This window comes from Suillus subalutaceus (assembly GCF_016647625.1).
Source record: "Suillus subalutaceus strain FC151 chromosome Unknown DFJ58scaffold_122, whole genome shotgun sequence".
Taxonomy (NCBI): Eukaryota; Fungi; Basidiomycota; class Agaricomycetes; order Boletales; family Suillaceae; genus Suillus; species Suillus subalutaceus.
In genome coordinates this window covers 85231-102125 of record NW_024540371.1, presented here as the reverse complement: position 1 = coordinate 102125, position 16895 = coordinate 85231, and the positions used below count along the sequence as shown (strand labels likewise).

General features: G+C 48.7%; 6 protein-coding genes across 6 annotated transcripts; all 6 read left to right on the top strand.

Moving 5' to 3' along the window:
• Nucleotides 1-760: 760 nt before the first annotated feature.
• DFJ58DRAFT_856248 (P-loop containing nucleoside triphosphate hydrolase protein) lies at nucleotides 761-2415 on the top strand (the record flags this gene model as incomplete). The annotated part of the gene is made up of 6 exons (XM_041393923.1): nucleotides 761-1294; nucleotides 1368-1437; nucleotides 1490-1648; nucleotides 1702-1799; nucleotides 1872-1977; nucleotides 2030-2415. 6 exons carry the CDS (start codon nucleotides 761-763, stop codon nucleotides 2104-2106), a joined length of 1044 nt encoding a protein of 347 aa, XP_041239647.1. The 3' UTR covers nucleotides 2107-2415.
• Nucleotides 2276-6472, top strand: DFJ58DRAFT_718108 (tRNA synthetases class I-domain-containing protein; the record flags this gene model as incomplete). The annotated part of the gene is made up of 19 exons (XM_041384433.1): nucleotides 2276-2340; nucleotides 2596-2722; nucleotides 2771-2843; nucleotides 2899-2968; nucleotides 3016-3105; nucleotides 3132-3277; nucleotides 3334-3387; nucleotides 3449-3684; nucleotides 3791-4290; nucleotides 4344-4432; nucleotides 4483-5042; nucleotides 5096-5314; nucleotides 5366-5447; nucleotides 5500-5630; nucleotides 5679-5810; nucleotides 5869-5969; nucleotides 6021-6115; nucleotides 6168-6278; nucleotides 6339-6472. 19 exons carry the CDS (start codon nucleotides 2276-2278, stop codon nucleotides 6470-6472), a joined length of 3015 nt encoding a protein of 1004 aa, XP_041239646.1.
• A 290-nt stretch (nucleotides 6473-6762) lies between these two features.
• On the top strand, nucleotides 6763-7747 carry DFJ58DRAFT_666352 (class I glutamine amidotransferase-like protein; the record flags this gene model as incomplete). Its single annotated transcript, XM_041382556.1, has 7 exons — nucleotides 6763-6812; nucleotides 6875-7046; nucleotides 7112-7247; nucleotides 7304-7384; nucleotides 7440-7509; nucleotides 7564-7574; nucleotides 7629-7747. The coding sequence occupies 7 exons, from the start codon at nucleotides 6763-6765 to the stop codon at nucleotides 7745-7747; spliced, it is 639 nt and encodes a 212-aa protein (XP_041239645.1).
• Nucleotides 7748-9515: 1768 nt separating this feature from the next.
• Nucleotides 9516-10070, top strand: DFJ58DRAFT_807641 (uncharacterized protein). Its single transcript, XM_041391249.1, has 3 exons — nucleotides 9516-9616; nucleotides 9668-9762; nucleotides 9815-10070. Exons 1-3 carry the CDS (start codon nucleotides 9552-9554, stop codon nucleotides 9895-9897), a joined length of 243 nt encoding a protein of 80 aa, XP_041239644.1. The 5' UTR covers nucleotides 9516-9551; the 3' UTR covers nucleotides 9898-10070.
• A 134-nt stretch (nucleotides 10071-10204) lies between these two features.
• DFJ58DRAFT_807638 (uncharacterized protein) lies at nucleotides 10205-13241 on the top strand. The gene is made up of 10 exons (XM_041391248.1): nucleotides 10205-10361; nucleotides 10414-10784; nucleotides 10839-11173; nucleotides 11226-11319; nucleotides 11369-11504; nucleotides 11553-11617; nucleotides 11668-11757; nucleotides 11810-12429; nucleotides 12492-12799; nucleotides 12898-13241. The coding sequence occupies exons 1-10, from the start codon at nucleotides 10270-10272 to the stop codon at nucleotides 13055-13057; spliced, it is 2271 nt and encodes a 756-aa protein (XP_041239643.1). The 5' UTR covers nucleotides 10205-10269; the 3' UTR covers nucleotides 13058-13241.
• A 946-nt stretch (nucleotides 13242-14187) lies between these two features.
• On the top strand, nucleotides 14188-16649 carry DFJ58DRAFT_807631 (general substrate transporter). Its single transcript, XM_041391247.1, has 10 exons — nucleotides 14188-14339; nucleotides 14394-14420; nucleotides 14484-14561; nucleotides 14633-14662; nucleotides 14718-14882; nucleotides 14934-15241; nucleotides 15293-15517; nucleotides 15572-15672; nucleotides 15725-15862; nucleotides 15922-16649. The coding sequence occupies exons 1-10, from the start codon at nucleotides 14328-14330 to the stop codon at nucleotides 16371-16373; spliced, it is 1536 nt and encodes a 511-aa protein (XP_041239642.1). The 5' UTR covers nucleotides 14188-14327; the 3' UTR covers nucleotides 16374-16649.
• The last annotated feature ends 246 nt before the right edge of the window (nucleotides 16650-16895 follow it).

Sequence of the window (16895 nt, the reverse complement as noted above, 5' to 3'; positions counted from 1 at the left end):
CCAACAGTGCGCCACGCAGCAATCCCGACCGAGCGAGTGAGCAATCGAAGGGGAGACAAAAGAAGAATGTGAGTCGAGGTCAAAAGTAACGGGTACAGGAAGACGTCCGATGAATGAGATTATGTTGCCACTCGATCAACACATGTACAGCCTATTACTGAGGCGAAATTTATAAAGGGGCGCCAAAATCGGACAAATCCACCGCAAAAACATGAAAAATCGAAACCTACATAATGGAATAGCCAGATGCTGATGCCAAGCTCGATCAGATTACCCTATATAAGCGAATGGTATCAACCAGGGAACTCTATCATTTACGAGCCAGTACTTCGTTGTCGAGAGGCTGATGAGTGCCCCAACACCATGCGTGGGGTACTCATCAGCCTCTCAACAACCTCCATCATGCTAAGCCTATACTATTTCGCATCTCCGTGAGTTCAAGTTGTTCCACAGCAACAGCGGTATAACAGACGATTCAAGCTCAACGGTATTCCTATGCGCCGTCAACACCAGGCGCTAGACACTGCATTTGCCATCTGATAAGTTTTTGTTCCCTCAAAAGGCGCACATTTTACCGCTTGCCTCTCGTCCTGGCGCAGGCCCTAGGGCCTATTGTGCCATTTAATCCGTTGATTCCCACGAACCCACCTCAGTTTCAAGCTGTCACATCTATCCTTCTTCAGCGCTTCAGCAACAAGGTTCAGCGTTTGCCGTTTTTAGTCCCCAGGGCACTGGCAAGACTATAACGAAAGTGGAAGCCATGAAACAACTACTCAAGCATAAACCAAACACACGCATTCTTGCTACCACACCCAGCAACTCTGCTGCTGACATCATTGCATCCCAGCTGGCATCCACCCTCGGACCCGACGAACTTTTCAGACTTTACGCACCCTCAAGACACTTCGACCAAGTTCCAGATGAGTTGCAGCGCTACACACTCACAAAGAGACTGGAAGGGGAAGACAAGAGCTGCTTCTCTGTCCCGCCCATCCCCATCCTCAAGCGCTTCAAAGTTTTTGTGTGCACACGCATCTCTGCATCTATCCTGTACAGTATTGGCATCCCCCACGGACATTTCATGCATATTTTCGTTGATGAAGCTGGGCAAGTGACTGAACCTGAAGTGATGATCGGCATTAAAATGATGGCTGACAATGCCACGAACATCGTCTTGGCAGGAGATCCAAAGCAGTTAGGACCTATCATCCGTTCTAACATTGCGAGGGAGCTTGGGCTGGAGCAGAGCTACCTCGAACATCTCAGATGCCGATGGATGCATACAAAGCTCAAAGTGGCCATGGCCTGAGGTGATCATAGCTCATGTATTTCCTTCGAATTCGTTCAGGTTGCTAATCTATGAACAGCGTCGTCAAGCTTGTGAAGAATTTCCGGTCGCATCCCGCAATTCTGAAGTTTCCCAACGAGTGATTCTACGTGAATGATCTCGAGTCCTGTGGCAACAAGAACATCATACGTGCTTTCGAAGGCTGGAAGAAGCTGCCTTCAAAGAAATTTTCCATTATCTTCCACTCGATATCCGGGAATGATGATCGCGAGGCTTCGTCACCCTTGTGTTTCAACATTGATGAGGTTACTCAAGTTCACAAACATTCACTCCTCCGAGATGATCGACAGATCAGAGTGGGTAAGTGAATACACGCACTCATTGTTATTCACAATTTACAAACGATACGATAGCTCACAGTGAGATTGGCGTGATCGCTCCCTATCAAGCTCAATGTGTCAAGATTCGCAAGATGCTCAGTGGCATGGCTGACGAGGTCAAAGTCGGCAGTGTAGAAGAATTCTAGGGTCAGGTGGGCAAATTTAGAAGTCTGTGTCGTTCTGTGACCAATTCTAGTTACTAGGAACGACGAGTCATCATCATATCAACGGTCAGGAGTAGCCGAGAATTCATTGAGTTTGATCTCAAATACACCCTTGGCTTCGTTGCGAAACCGAGGCGCTTCAATGGTTAGTGGACATTTTTAGTTTTTGGTAAAGATAATACTCACATCGCTCTCAGTTGCTGTAACTCGAGCACAGGCTCTGCTGATTGTGGTCGGAGACCCAAACGTCTTATCCCTAGATCCCCTCTGGTGATCGTTCCTGAACTATGTACACTTGAACGGTGGGTGGGCTGGTCCTGGACCGACATGGGACACAACAGAAACAGTATATGAGAGTGGCGAATACGATCAACACATTCGAGCGGCTGCAATGACGAATATGAATTTTCTTACTCGGAGGATTGAGGAGGTCGTGGCAGAGAATGTGCAGACTGGCACGGACAACGAAGATGATGCAAAACTTTGACAGGCCGTGGAGGGAGCTGGAGTAGGCTTTCGTACTGTGGTTGTTATGTTCAATATTCCTTGTAATTTTATATGTAATACTCTGTTTCTTCGTGTGCTTGGTTTCTTCTGTGTAACGCACGTGAGACTCGCTTGTCGTAGGGTTAGGGTTACACTAATTTTTCGGTCAATTTTGGGCTGACTGCGTTCCTAACTTCATGTGTCTGGTGGTTTGGCCAATCGCCACGAGGCCAGTTCGCCTTACTCGCCGTATCTCCCAATCTTTGAAAAATGGTAGCGCGCGCTCCAAAGCCTATTCGAACACTCTTCTCTTGCCAAAGACCTCGTTTCCGCTGTGGGCAGACTTGGCAAAGTCCGAGTTGCTATTTAAAAAGAAGACTTGCGAAGAGCTGTATCGACGGCAGGTGCGTCACTCCAACTCACTCATGCTCTTTATTAAATGCAGTGTACAGGCTCAGAATGTGCACCGACCACTCTTCGTTCTCCTCGACGGCCCTCCTTACGCGAACGGTCATCTTCACATAGGTATGCACGGAGCAATATACGAACATCTGCGATATTAATATTTTATCGTTTCAAGGACATGCTTTAAATAAAATCATAAAGGATATCATCAACAGGTACCAAGTCTTGACAGGTCATCAAGTGCGGTGAGTTTTTGTTCCTACGATTCATTAATACCGCTCATCCGTCGAAGTTACTACCCCGGCTGGGACTGCCATGGTTTACCAATCGAAAATAAGGCTCTACATGAGTTAAAGGCGCGTAGTTCTTCCCTCATAGCTGTGTCATGTCGACTAACTATGAAATTAGAAAGACGCTCTCTCGTTACCCCCCCAACGTCATACGCGCGGCAGCCAGAGCAACGGCGGAGCGCGAAATGAAGACGCAGCAAAAGGAATTCGAGCAGTTCTGTATAATGGCCGATTGGAGCCCCCAAACAACCTTCCGCACGCTTGGTATGACATCAGACATGTCTATGGCTGCATTCTCACTGACAGACCTCTTCGTCAAGACCATGACTACGAGATTCGTCAGCTTCAGGTATTTCAACGAATGGTCGAGCGAGGTACGCGCGATTTCTTGTCTCTTGTCACTCAACATTATTATTTATCTCGTATACTACATAGGTCTTATTTACCGGCACTACCGACCAGTTCATTACTCTCCCTCGTCGCATTCGGCTCTCGCGGAAGCGGAGCTCGTCTATAACGACGAACATGTCTCGCATTCAGCCTATGTGACATTTCCGCTGGACTCACGGACTGCAATCGCGAGCACAGCTCTCCGAGAAGTCTTAGCCAAGGAGCCTTCGGCAAGTTTGCTAGTATGGACCACTACGCCTTGGACTCTGACAGCAAACATGGTATGGATGAGTTTTCTCAAATTTAACAGCCTCACAAATATCCTTCGTTAGGGCATCGCCGTTCATCCCGAATTGACTTACTAGTTTCGTGCGCTCATCTGTCAAGGAGGACACTCTCGTTGTTGCCAAAGATCGTCTTGTCGCGCTGGAGCACATCATCGGACCCCACGAAGTTATTGCTGAAATGAGGGGCGCAGACCTGGTGGGCGCGCAATTTCGCTCCGTCTTCGCTCCGCTCCACTTGTCTGGCTCCCTGAGCGCAAAGATCATTGCGGCATCTCATGTCACATCAGAGTCTGGATCTGGTCTGGTGCACTGTGCCCCTGCACATGGCGCAGAAGATTACCTGGCATTTCGAGCGCTAGGTCTTCTGCAAGGACCCACGGAGATTGTTTGTCACGTCGACGATGCTGGCAAATTTTCTCCTGATGTTGCTCATGTCGTAGGCGAAGAAGCTGCGCAAACACTAGTGGGACAAGAGGTACTCAAGGGTGGAAACAAGGCTATCGTCAAACTACTGGAGTCCACTGGGTCCCTTGTGAAGGTGCAGAGGATCAAGCATCGCTACCCGTATGATTGGAAGACTGGTGAACCCATCATTGTAACGTAAGTTGCGCCCGGCAAGAGATGCCCGCCTCGGTGCTTACATAGTTTAACAGGGCCACCTCGCAATGGTTTGCCAACCTGGACGGTATCAAGGATGATGCACTTCACGCGCTGAAGGATGTACAGTTCTATCCGCCTTCATGTATGTCCCTTCCGTCCTTGAGATTACATTCCAAGTTTATTTGATCACAGCTCGCAATCGACTGGAGTCATTCGTTCGTTCGCGTTCCGAGTGGTGCATTTCTCGCCAGCGAGTGTGGGGTGTCCCGATCCCGGCTCTATACCACACCCCAACGGATACCGCCGTCCTCTCATCCGAATCCCTCACTCACATCTTACGTGTTTTGTCTGAGCGAGGCGTGACTCATTGGTGGGAAGGTCCAGTCGAAGACTTCCTTACCCCCGAGCTACTCGCCCAATTCGAAGGTGGTCCTGAGGCCTGGCGCAAAGGCACGGACACGATGGACGTCTGGTTTGATAGCGGGTCAAATTGGAGTACACTAAGCGCCCCCACAGGCGGGAGAAAACATCGGGCGGACGTATGTCTTGAGGGCACAGACCAGCATCGCGGGTGGTTCCAGAGCCAGTTGTTAACCTCAGTGGGCGTTAGCTCCGGACAAAGCGCTGCAAGGCCGGTGAGCCCATACGGAACACTGATTACGCATGGTATGGTACTTGATGAGGCGGGCAAGAAGATGAGTAAATCCCTCGGAAACATTGTCAGCCCGATGACCATCATCCATGGTGGGAAGGTCGGACATCGCTTATTTTCGCATACAGTTCACTGAAGGTTTGCGGTTGACAGGATAAGAAGAAAGAACCTGCGTACGGTGCCGATGTCCTCCGCTTATGGGTGGCAACTGTCGAGTACTGGCGAGATATGTCCATTGGACCCACAGTTCTTGCACAGTGTGCGGAATCTATGAGGAAGATCCGTAATTCTGCTCGATTTATTCTTGGAAATATTGGTACAACTGCTCAACGAAAGCACTTTGTTCCGGTTGAACGCAGCGAACTGGGCTTGGTCAGTCCACGCATTCTTGATGTCTAATGCCAAGTTTGATTGTTCTGACAGGCGGAGCGCTTTGTGATGAACGAACTTTACAAGCTTGATCAAACTGCTGCAGAGGGGTATGCAAACTACAATTTCCCGAAAGGTGAGAGCTCATCGTGTTCATGGAATTTACAAGCTTATGCTCTCCGCGCTAGTCATGAATTCCTTGACCAACTTTGCAAACGTCACGTTGTCATCGCTCTACTTTGACATCACGAAGGACTGCCTCTATGCCAATGACATTCAAAGTGTTGAGAGACGGGCGGTTGTGACTACCCTTGCCAAAGTGAGTGTTATCCGGTGAGAATATACCGCTGACTAATGTTCCTACCAGGTCCTCGACTCTATGACCTCCGTAATGGCCCCAGTGCTCCCTTATCTTGCAGAGGAAATCCACAGTACTCTCCATGAAGGTGATGAAGTTGTGTCCCAGTTATCCGTCTTTGTGAAGAAGTGGACTCCTGTCGTGAGCATTGATGTCGCAACTGCTTGTACTTTCCCTGATATTCTCTTCAATCACACAGAGCGCCGAGTGGAATGATCCGCGTGCCGAACAGGACATGACTAGTTTACTGAGGATGCGCAGCGTTGTGCTATCTCTTTTGGAAAAGGCTCGAGGGGACAAGTGAGTGCCCAATTCTTTCTGCGTCTGTAGTCTGAGCGTGTTTCGGTACAGGCATCTGAAGAGCTCTCTCGAAGCCGAAGTCGATATTATCTTGCCCAACGATATATCCGTACGACCGTATTTGCTACAGCTGATTGAACGCGAAGGTGAGCAGTTTGATCTTCCTGCTCTTCGTGACTAAACGGTAGTTGCGCGCAGAGACCTTCCTGAAGACGCTTTTCATCGTTTCTGATGCCAACATAACGGACGAGGGCTCTCTCGGCACTAGTTCATTCTCGTGGTCCTATGTCTCTTCAATGGATATACCCGGTATGTTTATGTTTTCCAAAGCTGTTTCTAGCATTCATTCGCCTCATTCCTTCTGCGTAGACTCGGACTTGGAGCTGGCGATTCGCGTTAGACCTGCATCCTTGAGTAAGTGCCCACGGTGCTGGACGTATACTCGTGAAGAGGAGCATGATGTATGTCCCCGCTGTGAGGATGTTGTTCGACATGCGGATTAGATTGTTGGCGAAGATGGTACACGCGTGTATATAGACTACATACGATCTTAGATAATACTCTATTAATCCCACCTCCTGCACTTATTTGAGCTTGACTGGCACTCACAGGTGTAAGAACAACACCACGGCGTTGGGTACATGCGGCAGCATCTTATATACCAAACCAATCAGTGTTCAGAAAACGTCGTCATTTACTCACGCCATAAAACGGCTCAGCACTTCAAGTTATTCTAACTATCCACTGCGACATCTCAGATCCCAAGAATTTCAACCAAGAATTTCAACCAATCATGGTCAAGGCTTTGATCCTCATTGCAGATGGAACAGAAGAAATGGAGTTGTACGTTACATCTGCATCATCCCCTAATCAATGCGCTAATGATCCCTCGGTTGCATATATAGCACGATCACATACGATACACTCGTCCGCGCAGGAATAGAATGCACATCTGCTTTTGTCCCCAGGGGTCTCTCACCATACGGATCTTCTGATACAAGTCCTCCGCTTGCAGTTTGCTCGAGGCAAGTGAAGATCCTTCCTGATGTCACCCTCGACCCCCTTGGTGCTGGTCCGGTGGGCATTTTTCATTTGTTTTGAAGCGTGCCCGAGGTCAAGCTCATGGTATCTTACTTCTTCAGGAGAAGTACGATGCCCTCATCATCCCCGGTGGCATGGGGGGTGCCGTGACGATGGCAGGATCGACAGAGGTGCAAAACCTTGTTCGTTCTTACTACAACCACCCAGAGAAGCGGATTATTGGCATGATATGCGCAGGTATGATCATATTTGACTATATTCGTGATTTATGAAGCGCATGTACATTTTGCAAGGTTCCAAGGTCGCGATCACAGCAAAGCTTCCTGGTCAACCGATCACGTCGCACCCATCTGTCCAGAGCGAGTTCCCAGACCGTGAGTCTCGGTGAAATTGACGACAAATATTGGTATAGCTCTTCTGTTGTGCTAGATTTTGACTACAAGGAGCAAAATGTGGTCGTGTCTGATGCTGTCCCAGGCAAGGCGACGCTCGTCACGAGGTGAGTCAATATCGTGATTTGTTAGCCAATGACCTTGCTGACCTCGATGTCCAGCCGCGGACCAGGTAAGTTGCATCCCGCTTTGTGTGTTTCGTCGTCTCTTTACTATCGCTGAATAGGAACCGCGTTTCCTTTCGCATTCACGCTGATCGAGCTCTTGTGCGGGAAGGAAAAACGCGACGAAGTCGTAGGACCTATGATCTTCCCTTCTGGCACAGTAACTGGGTATCCGTTCTGACGGTGGACTCCCGAATCCGATGAGCCAAACGTGGTAGCGTAACTTTCTATTCTGAAGTTAGCAAGTATCTTTACGAAGTCATCCTAGTATGAGCTGACAATTAAGCATTGGGTCCTAATTCGACTACCATTAGCGCTTGTTCGGTTCATGAGTTGTCGAAGGTCGAAGACTATGATGTTTGCGGCCATATTCGATATCTCCAAGGTCATCAAGAACGGTATTGAGATCACCCCTGAGGTTGATCCTCATCTGATAGGTACGATCAGATATCTTATCGCGTCCCGCGCTGGTCTACAGATAGACACAATTCCAGCTATCTGATGTCCCTCAAGTGTTTTCTATTAAGCCTCGCTCTGTGAAAGTCGTCGCATTCATTTCTAATTTTAAAAGGCACGTTCAAAGTTGGGCGCACGCACACGGCACACCACACACGCACAAGACGCACCCCTTCTAAGAACGGTAGTGTACCTCCTGGATCCACGCGCATGAGATTCGAGTATCGTTCCTGCGAGTCGGACACGCGGCGTATTATTCCCGCCACTAGATGTGATGCCAAGTTCCATCGGATACCCTATATAAGAGCTGAATGAGCTCTGATTAACCCAATGGTATCAACTGTATGGGCCAAGACGCACGGTGTTGGGGTACTCATCAAATGCATCAGCCTCTACAACAGGGCAAGCAGCGCATAAGCGCAGACCTTGTGTATGTATACTCTATTTGATTCAGATTTAGATAACCATTTTTGACAGAGCCACGAAGTGTAGTGGCACCCGTGGAGTTTGCCGGATCACAAGTTCCTATGGCGGTTGACTCAGAGGCAGAGTGCGTGCCACCGCGGCAGCCAATCAGCATCGACTGCAACGATGCGCGCCTCATAAAACCCAGTGTTATCTGGGTGGGAGACGCTGGCGAGCCTGTATCAGCAAGCGATGCTTCTGACCTTCACGTCATCAGTAACCTCACTGAAGATCGTATCTGTTCTATTTGTTTCGCTGTGGCAAGCGAAACAGATAGAACAGATACGATCTTGGTGGACGTATTGTAGGTCACAACGCATCACATCACGCTTCTTTCCTGTATTCACACATGATCTAGGGGAGGCCATGGACAACGTGGATCCTTGTCACATATGCATATATCATCAGGGATTTTGGCCGTTCATGTACTATTTTGCCCTATGCACTACTTAATTCATGCACGCTGCTCTTCAAGCTTCACGCTTCTTCACACAGTCTAGAACAATCTATTTGGAAGGAAAATACTATGAATGGCGGGAAGTGCATTGAATGTGACTCACGTGCGTGCACTTATTCGAACCTCACTATTGTCGGTTACACAGATTCGAGCTACATTTCAACTGCTCCGCTGCCCACTTGTTTCCCCGTGTCCAGATCCCAGGAACTAGTAACGAGGAGACGGGTACCACGGATGAAAGCTACCTCGTTCACCAAATTCTCAAGACCTTTAAGCGTCAGTTTCGAGTCTGTGAGGCATTTCCTTTCGAGTTGGCGCTTGGGACGCTACTGTGTGAGTGCCAGTGGTGGTCGCCATTGAATATTTTTCGGTGTCTCAATTAGCAGGAGCGTCGACGAGGGAGTGGTCACTTGCAATTGCGCGCACTAAGGTGAGTAGGCACACAGTACTCTCCATGAAGGTGATGAAGCTGTGTCCTAGTTATCCGTCTTTGCGAAGAAGTGGACTCCTGTCGTGAGTATTGATGTCGCAAATGCTTGTACTTTCCCTGATATTCTCCTGAACCACATAGAGTGCTGAGTGGAATGATCCGCGTGCCGAACAAAACATGGCTAGTTTACTGAGGACGCGCAGCGTCGTGCTATCTCTTTTGGAAAAGGCTCGAGGGGACAAGTGAGTACCCAATTCTTTTTGTGTTCGTAGTCTGAGCGTGTTTCGGTGTAGGCATCTGAAGAGCTCTCTCGAAGCTGAGGTCGATATTATCTTGCCCGTCGATATATACGTGCAACCGTATTTGCTACAGCTGATTGAACGCGAAGGTAAGCTGATTGAACTTCCCGTTTTTCGTAACTGAACGGTATTTGCGCGCAGAGACCTTCCTGAAGACGCTTTTCATCGTTTCTGATACCAACATCACGGACGAAGGCTCTCTCAGCATTTCGTATTCACGCTGATCGAGCTCTTGTGCGGGAAGGAAAAACGCGACGAAGTCGTAGGACCTATGATCTTCCCTTCTAGCACAGTGACTGGGTATCCGTTCTGACGGTGGACTCCCGAATCTGATGAGCCAAACGCGGTAGCGTAACTTTCTATTCCGAAGTTAACAAGTACCTTTACGAAGTCATCCTATGAGCTGGCATATAAGGATTGGGTCCTAATTTGACTACCATTATCGTTTGTTGAGTTTATGGGTTGTCGAAGGTTGTCGAAGACTCTGAAGTTTGTAGTACCGACGCGTAAGTTACGTAGTCGCTTGAGAGTGTTGAAAAAGCGATTAAGGCGCATTTCTTACTTCCTATCCTCCGCGATTATTTTTTGCTTGTCGCATGCGAGCTCTCTTGCACGCTGTGCAGCGAATTCATGGACTTTCCTGTGGAATAAAAGTTGTCCAGGGTGACTTGCATCTAACTCGGATAACGTATGGACCCTAATTTTATCGAGTCATACCGAAACCGCATTTTGGTCAAAAGGCCCTTAACCACCATTTCTCGATATACCACATCTACAACTATGAACACTCTAGAATCTGTAGCCCAGTCCCTTGCTGGGCTGTCAATCACCCCATCTACCAGCATCACGCATGCTGAAACAAATTCACCGGCGTCTTGGAGAGAAACGCTACTTGCGACCTCATCTGCGCCCCAATCATTCGAGCTGATCAAAACGCTCGTCTACAAGCCGAAGACTGCAAAAACTGCGATTCCGGTCCCTGTTGTCGTCATTGCCCGCGAAGAGACCGAGACGAGTTCATCGGCGCTCGGTAAGAAGCTTAACCTGAAGGAGCTGAGGTTGGCATCAGAGGATCTGCTTGCTGAATTTTTCGCGCTCGATAAGAACTCTTGTACGTTCTTTATTATGACGCGGCGTAACTAAACTGATTTACGTGGACGATCAGTGTCGCTACTTTCATTGACTAGCGAAACGTTCCCAAAAGTTGTCACTGTGATTGATGCATCGATCACATCTTCCTCATCAACATTTGCGTTACACGCACTATCCTCGAGTGCAACCGTCTTCCTTTCTGGACAGGATATCTTGTCTTACCTCCGAACACTTGAGACTGAGGACTTGAAAGTCCAAGAAATCGACTTCACTTCCCTCAAGTCTGATGTTGCTGCGGCTCCTCCAAAACCCGCTGCAAAAGAGAAAGAGGTCGCGAAAATCGATGGCGCCGTTCAGATCGCCATCGGTGTCAAGAAAGAAGTTGATTTCTCCGCGTGGTATCAGAGTGTAAGATCCTTTATCTGATTGCCCCGATCTAGGACTTATTTGTGTGTTCTAGGTATTAATAAAAGCAGAAATGCTCGAGTACTACAGTGTTAGTGGGTGCTATATCCTGAGGCCGTGGTCGTACAGTATCTGGGAAGAGATCCAAGGTATGGAATCTAATTCTCGACTGATCCCGAATGCTAAGGCGTATTATAGACTGGTTCAACAAGAAAATCAAGGCAATGGGCGTTCAGAATGTATACTTCCCTATGCTTGTGTCACAAAAGGTGCTCGAACGTGAGAAGGACCACATCGAGGGTTTCTCTCCGGAAGTCGCATGGGTTACAAGAGCGTAAGTGCATAAAGGAGCGAGTGGACTCTAATATTAATAATTTGACAGTGGGAGTTCTGACCTTGATGAGCCGGTAGCCATTCGCCCGACATCTGAGACTGTTATGTATCCTTGTAAGGCAATTTCTATCGTCATAGAGAGGGCAACATCTCATTGCTCGCAGACTATGCCAAATGGATCAAGAGTCATCGAGATTTGCCACTGAAATTGAACCAATGGAATAATGTCGTCCGATGGGAGTTCAAACACCCGCGTTAGTCCTTGTGCTCGAACACTGTCTGTTGATCGTTTATAATTTTATGCAGAACCGTTCCTCCGTACTCGGGAGTTCCTGTGGCAAGAGGGCCATACTGCTCACCTTACCAAGGCTGAGGCTGATAAGGAAGTCCGGGAGATCCTCGACTTGTACCGCCGCGTGTATGAGGAACTCCTTGCTGTCCCTGTCATTCCTGGCATCAAGTCCGAGAAGGAGAAGTTCGCCGGTGCCCTCTATACCACCACGATTGAAGGCTTTGTTCCTTCCTCGGGCCGTGGTATTCAGGCTGCTACCTCGCACTGCTTGGGCCAGAACTTTTCGCGCCCGGAAATGTTTAATATCATGGTCGAGGACCCGAATGATCCCTCTGGCCAAGGCAAGACCTTTGCATGGCAAAACTCGTGGGGATTGTCGACCCGGACAATCGGTGTGATGACTATGGTGCACGGTGACAACCAAGGCTTGGTTCTTCCTCCGCGAGTTGCATCTGTCCAGGTTGTCGTAGTTCCGTGTGGTGTCACAGCAAAGACGAACGATGAAGATAGAGCGAGGATCAACAATGCCTGCGATGACCTCGCAAAATCTCTGATAGATCGCGATATTCGGGCGAGGGCAGATCTTAGGGAGGGTTACACCCCCGGATACAAATTCAACGATTGGGAACAAAAGGCATGTTATCTACCATCGGTTGTCGTTGCTCGCCTCTGACATGTTGTCTGTCCCATGACCAGGGTGTTCCCCTTCGTCTGGAGATAGGGCCGAATGACCTTGCGAAGCAGCAGACGCTGTCTGTACGCCGCGATACCGGTGCAAAGATCCCCGTTGCTCTCGCTGACCTTGCCACCACAATCCCGAAGATGCTCGAGACTATCCAGAATGACATGTTCCAGCGTGCTCTGGCTGAGTACAATGCGCATGTAAAAGAAGTTACACGATGGGAAGACTTCGTCTCCACACTGGACAGCAAGTGCATAGCTGTCATTCCGTGGTGCGAGCGTGAAGCATGTGAAGATGACATCAAGGAGCGAAGCGGTAGAGCGTGAGTGTTTTATACAGTCTCTGATCCGGACAACTACGTTTTTGATCCTCGGGAACTCCGGAGATTTAAACGGCATCTAACATCATATTTCTGAACAGTACGGAACCGCAGGACGAGCGTGCCCCGTCCGCCGGAGCCAAATCCCTTGCTATTCCGTTCGAGCAGGAGCGTTGGTCTCCTATCAAATTGGGAGAAACGAAGTGTGTTGGCTGTGGACAAGAAGCAAAGCGTTGGACCATGTTTGGGAGATCCTATTAGATGGCCTTACACAGGGTTCTATCATTTGAGAATGGAATTACATGAAGGGGTTTTTGTTCTTTACAAACACTTAGTACACATGACCTACGGAGTCAGTGGGCCGGCGGTTCTGGTTATCCATGGCTGGACGTGGCAAAATTTGACTCGTTCAGTCTTGGCGCATTACTAAGTGACTTGCCAAGACTTTGGAAGCCGGCTTGCATATCCTGAGTACACGATGTGACCTGTAATACCAGTACTGAGCGCTGAGCGCTAGCCCTCGTGATGCAGCGCGGGGTAAGTAATAGCCAGGACCACTGAGTCACAGTGTGCAACAACCAAGGCGACGGACGGACTGGCAAATACCTATCTTCCCTTTCTTATGCTATCTTTTCCCGCTCTTCGAACGCCCTGGAGCTTCCAAATCAATGCAGCTAGTACAACGACGCCATGTAAGGGCAAGAAGGTTTCGTAACGTTTGACGGTATCTGTTGAAGCCACAGCCTCCTGCCATGAGCGGCGAAGAAGTACTAATTACCGCGACAGCTGGCATGCCGCACTGATCAGACACAAACTAGCTCCGTGAGTGGTCTACAAGCAAGCCTTTTATCAAGAGATAGCCAATTACACATACTAGAAACTTCAAGACAGCCGTCTAATCCACATGACCGATATCCCATGCCCAGATGACATGTAAAATATGAAATTCTTATTGTGCATGGGAAGCCAGCGCGCAACAGCCAAAGGATAATTTTTCAACCACGAAGCCTAAGTTCCGAAGTGACACATGTGAGTACCGGAAGCCAGCCAGTCTCAACCGTATGAAAAACTAAATTTATTGCATTCCACAGGTCTGGAATCACTAAGGCATTAAATTCCATTCCATCAATTCATCAAAACTCGCTAGCTGTTACAATGTATAGCTGCCCCGCATTCTCCGCATCTCATTGCGGACTCGATTCAGTTTATACATATGAACAGGGAGGTTCTACCATGCTATATAGTATCTCGTTGTTCACTTGGCCAGATCGGTACATCGGGCGCCAGTCTGCGTCAGTTATTGAGTTCACGCTTGATGCCGGTTACCCACTTAACAAGTGACTGCGTGTTTGATCGCGTCACCATTAGGATGATTATCACGGTCTCATGACCCACCTACGCGCGTTCCAATTTTGTCGTTGAAATTGAGTTCTATAAGATCCATGCGGTCGGTGCCTGACACTGAATATAATACAGCGTCCCGACGACATATTGTTCCATCCTTCACCTGTTCTCCCCCCCTCCCGTCAACATGGGCAAAGGTGTAAGTTGCACTTTGTTTTGAACCCTTGGCTGCTGTGCTTAATGTGTTTAATAGTACAACGCGCGTATCGCCTCGAATCCAGTGAGTGATCACAAGCTCCTATAAGTGTTATACTTGGACGGGATTCTGATATTCATATGATAGTATATCGTCGGTACGTTCGCATGTATCGGTGGAGGCCTCTTCGGTCTGGACATATCTTCTATGTCCGCAGCGTTGAACGTGAGCCCATGATCGTCCACGCCTGATGTCATTTCGACGATGCTGATGTATTATATGTTGATCCTGGGCAGAACCCCGCGTACACGAACACCTTCAACAACGTGCGGTTAATTTCTTGATTATCTTTTGTGTGTGATTCACAAGATTTTCGTGCAGCCCACTGCCAATGCACAGGGTGCCATCGTCGCTTCTATGCCCGCTGGGTCCCTGATTGGAGCCCTTTCTGTTACCTACCTTGGTGACAAGCTTGGACGCAAAAAGACGATCATCCTTGCTGCTCTTTTCTGGGTCATTGGTTCTATTCTCCAGTGCGCGTCAGTCGTAAGTATCATCCTGTCATGTCATCGTTTTTCTGTTGAGATGCTGCTCCAGAACCGTGGCATGCTCGTCGTTGGCCGTATTATCTCCGGTATCTCCGTCGGTATCGCTTCTACTGTTGTTCCTGTCTATCAGTCCGAGATTGCTGCACCTGAAATCCGCGGTCGCCTGGTTGCCTTCCAACAATGGTCTATCACTTGGGGTATCTTGCTTCAGTACTTCGTTCAGTTCGGTTGTTCGTACATAAATGGTACTGCCTCATTCCGTATCCCATGGGGTCTCCAGATGATCCCCGCCATCATTCTTGCTCTCGGTATGATAGCGTTTCCCGAGTCCCCCCGTTGGCTCGTCGATCATAACCGGTACGCGTCCATCATATATATATCAAACTTATATCTCATACATTTTAACAGCGAGGCAGAGGCTTTGGAGATTCTTGCTGACCTCCACGGTGGAGGCAACCAACAGGATGACCTCGTCGTTCTAGAGTTTGAGGAAATTAAGTCACAGGTTTACTTCGAACGAACCGAAGGTGCCAAGTCCTGGTCAGACCTTCTCAAGCCCGGTGTGTCGCGCCGTGTCGTCCTTGGCTCATCTCTTCAGATGTGGTCTCAGCTTACTGGTATGAATGTTATGATGTGGGTTCCCTCTCCAGCCTATGATCACTCGATTCATTTTTACACCCGAAACAGGTACTATGTCGTTTACGTCTTCGAGGGTGCCGGTCTTACTGGTCGTCGCGCGAATCTTATTGCAGACTCTGTGCAATATGTTCTTAACGTCTCCTTCACTGGTAAGATTGATTACTTTGATCGGGCCATGATTGTGATGCGCTTTAATTTCAGTCCCTGCAATAATTTACATCGACAAATGGGGACGTCGCCCGATGTTTATTTACGGTTGTCTCATCATGGGCTTCTGGCTCTACCTCGTCGGTGGTCTCCAGGCCCGCTTCGGCCAATGGGGAACTCTCAACGGTGCTAGTAAGTTTAACGTTTAAACTCCTTAACTCTGTATGATGCCCACTTCTTTTCTTAATCAGCTACATGGGTGGTAGTCAACAACCCCGCCGCCACAAAAGCCATAATCGTGTGTTCCTACTTTTTCGTATCTTCCTTCGCCATTACGATGGGTCCCGCCTCCTGGGCCTACCCTGCCGAGATCTTCCCCATGCGTGTGCGCGCCAAGGCTGTCTCTCTCTCCACGGCCACGAACTGGTTGTTCAACTTCGCTTTGGCATGGGCTGCACCTCCGATGTTGGCCAACATCCAGTGGAAGACGTATTTCGTGTTCGGGACGTTCAACTTCGCAGCCTGCATCCATTTCTTCTTCTGCTTCCCCGAGACAGCACAACGTTCGTTGGAGGAGATCGAAGATGTGTTCGCACAGGGCCACGAGTACAGCGCCTGGGCTGTGTCGAGGTCCGTGGGCAAGAAGGACTTGGCGGATGTACTTGCACACAAGGTGGATGAGAAGGAGTCAGTTGATGCTTAAGGGGTTAAAGGCATGTTTTAAACTTGCTCATTTCCTGATTCTTGGTAACATTTAATAGTTTACTGTATTTGTTAAGCACTGCTATTAGCATAAGCATTGAGCATCACAACTGGCAATGATGATACACGTTTTATGATCCTACACGCCAGCAATGATTTATCGCAAGCGTACTACATAGGTCTGCATAAGTGCATTTCAGAATAACATCTACATAGTTCCGGAGCCCCTCTTTGTCTTGACGTCCGTTGACCGCACATTTGAATACACGAAGTACTTGCAGGCTACTGGCCATCACATCTAGACTTCTGACTGGGCCGCTAATACCCTATCTGGATTATTGATCACCCCATCAGTATACAACCTGGGCTATCATAGGTCATCGCCTAAGTTGCTATTTCTAGATATAATATTTCGCATGGCAACCATCCGAGTCATCATAGGCCCATATAGGTCTCATTTCATGATTAGGTCGTGTCACATACAGCACTAGCCCCACGATGCGTGGATTCGGATGGAGGCCCT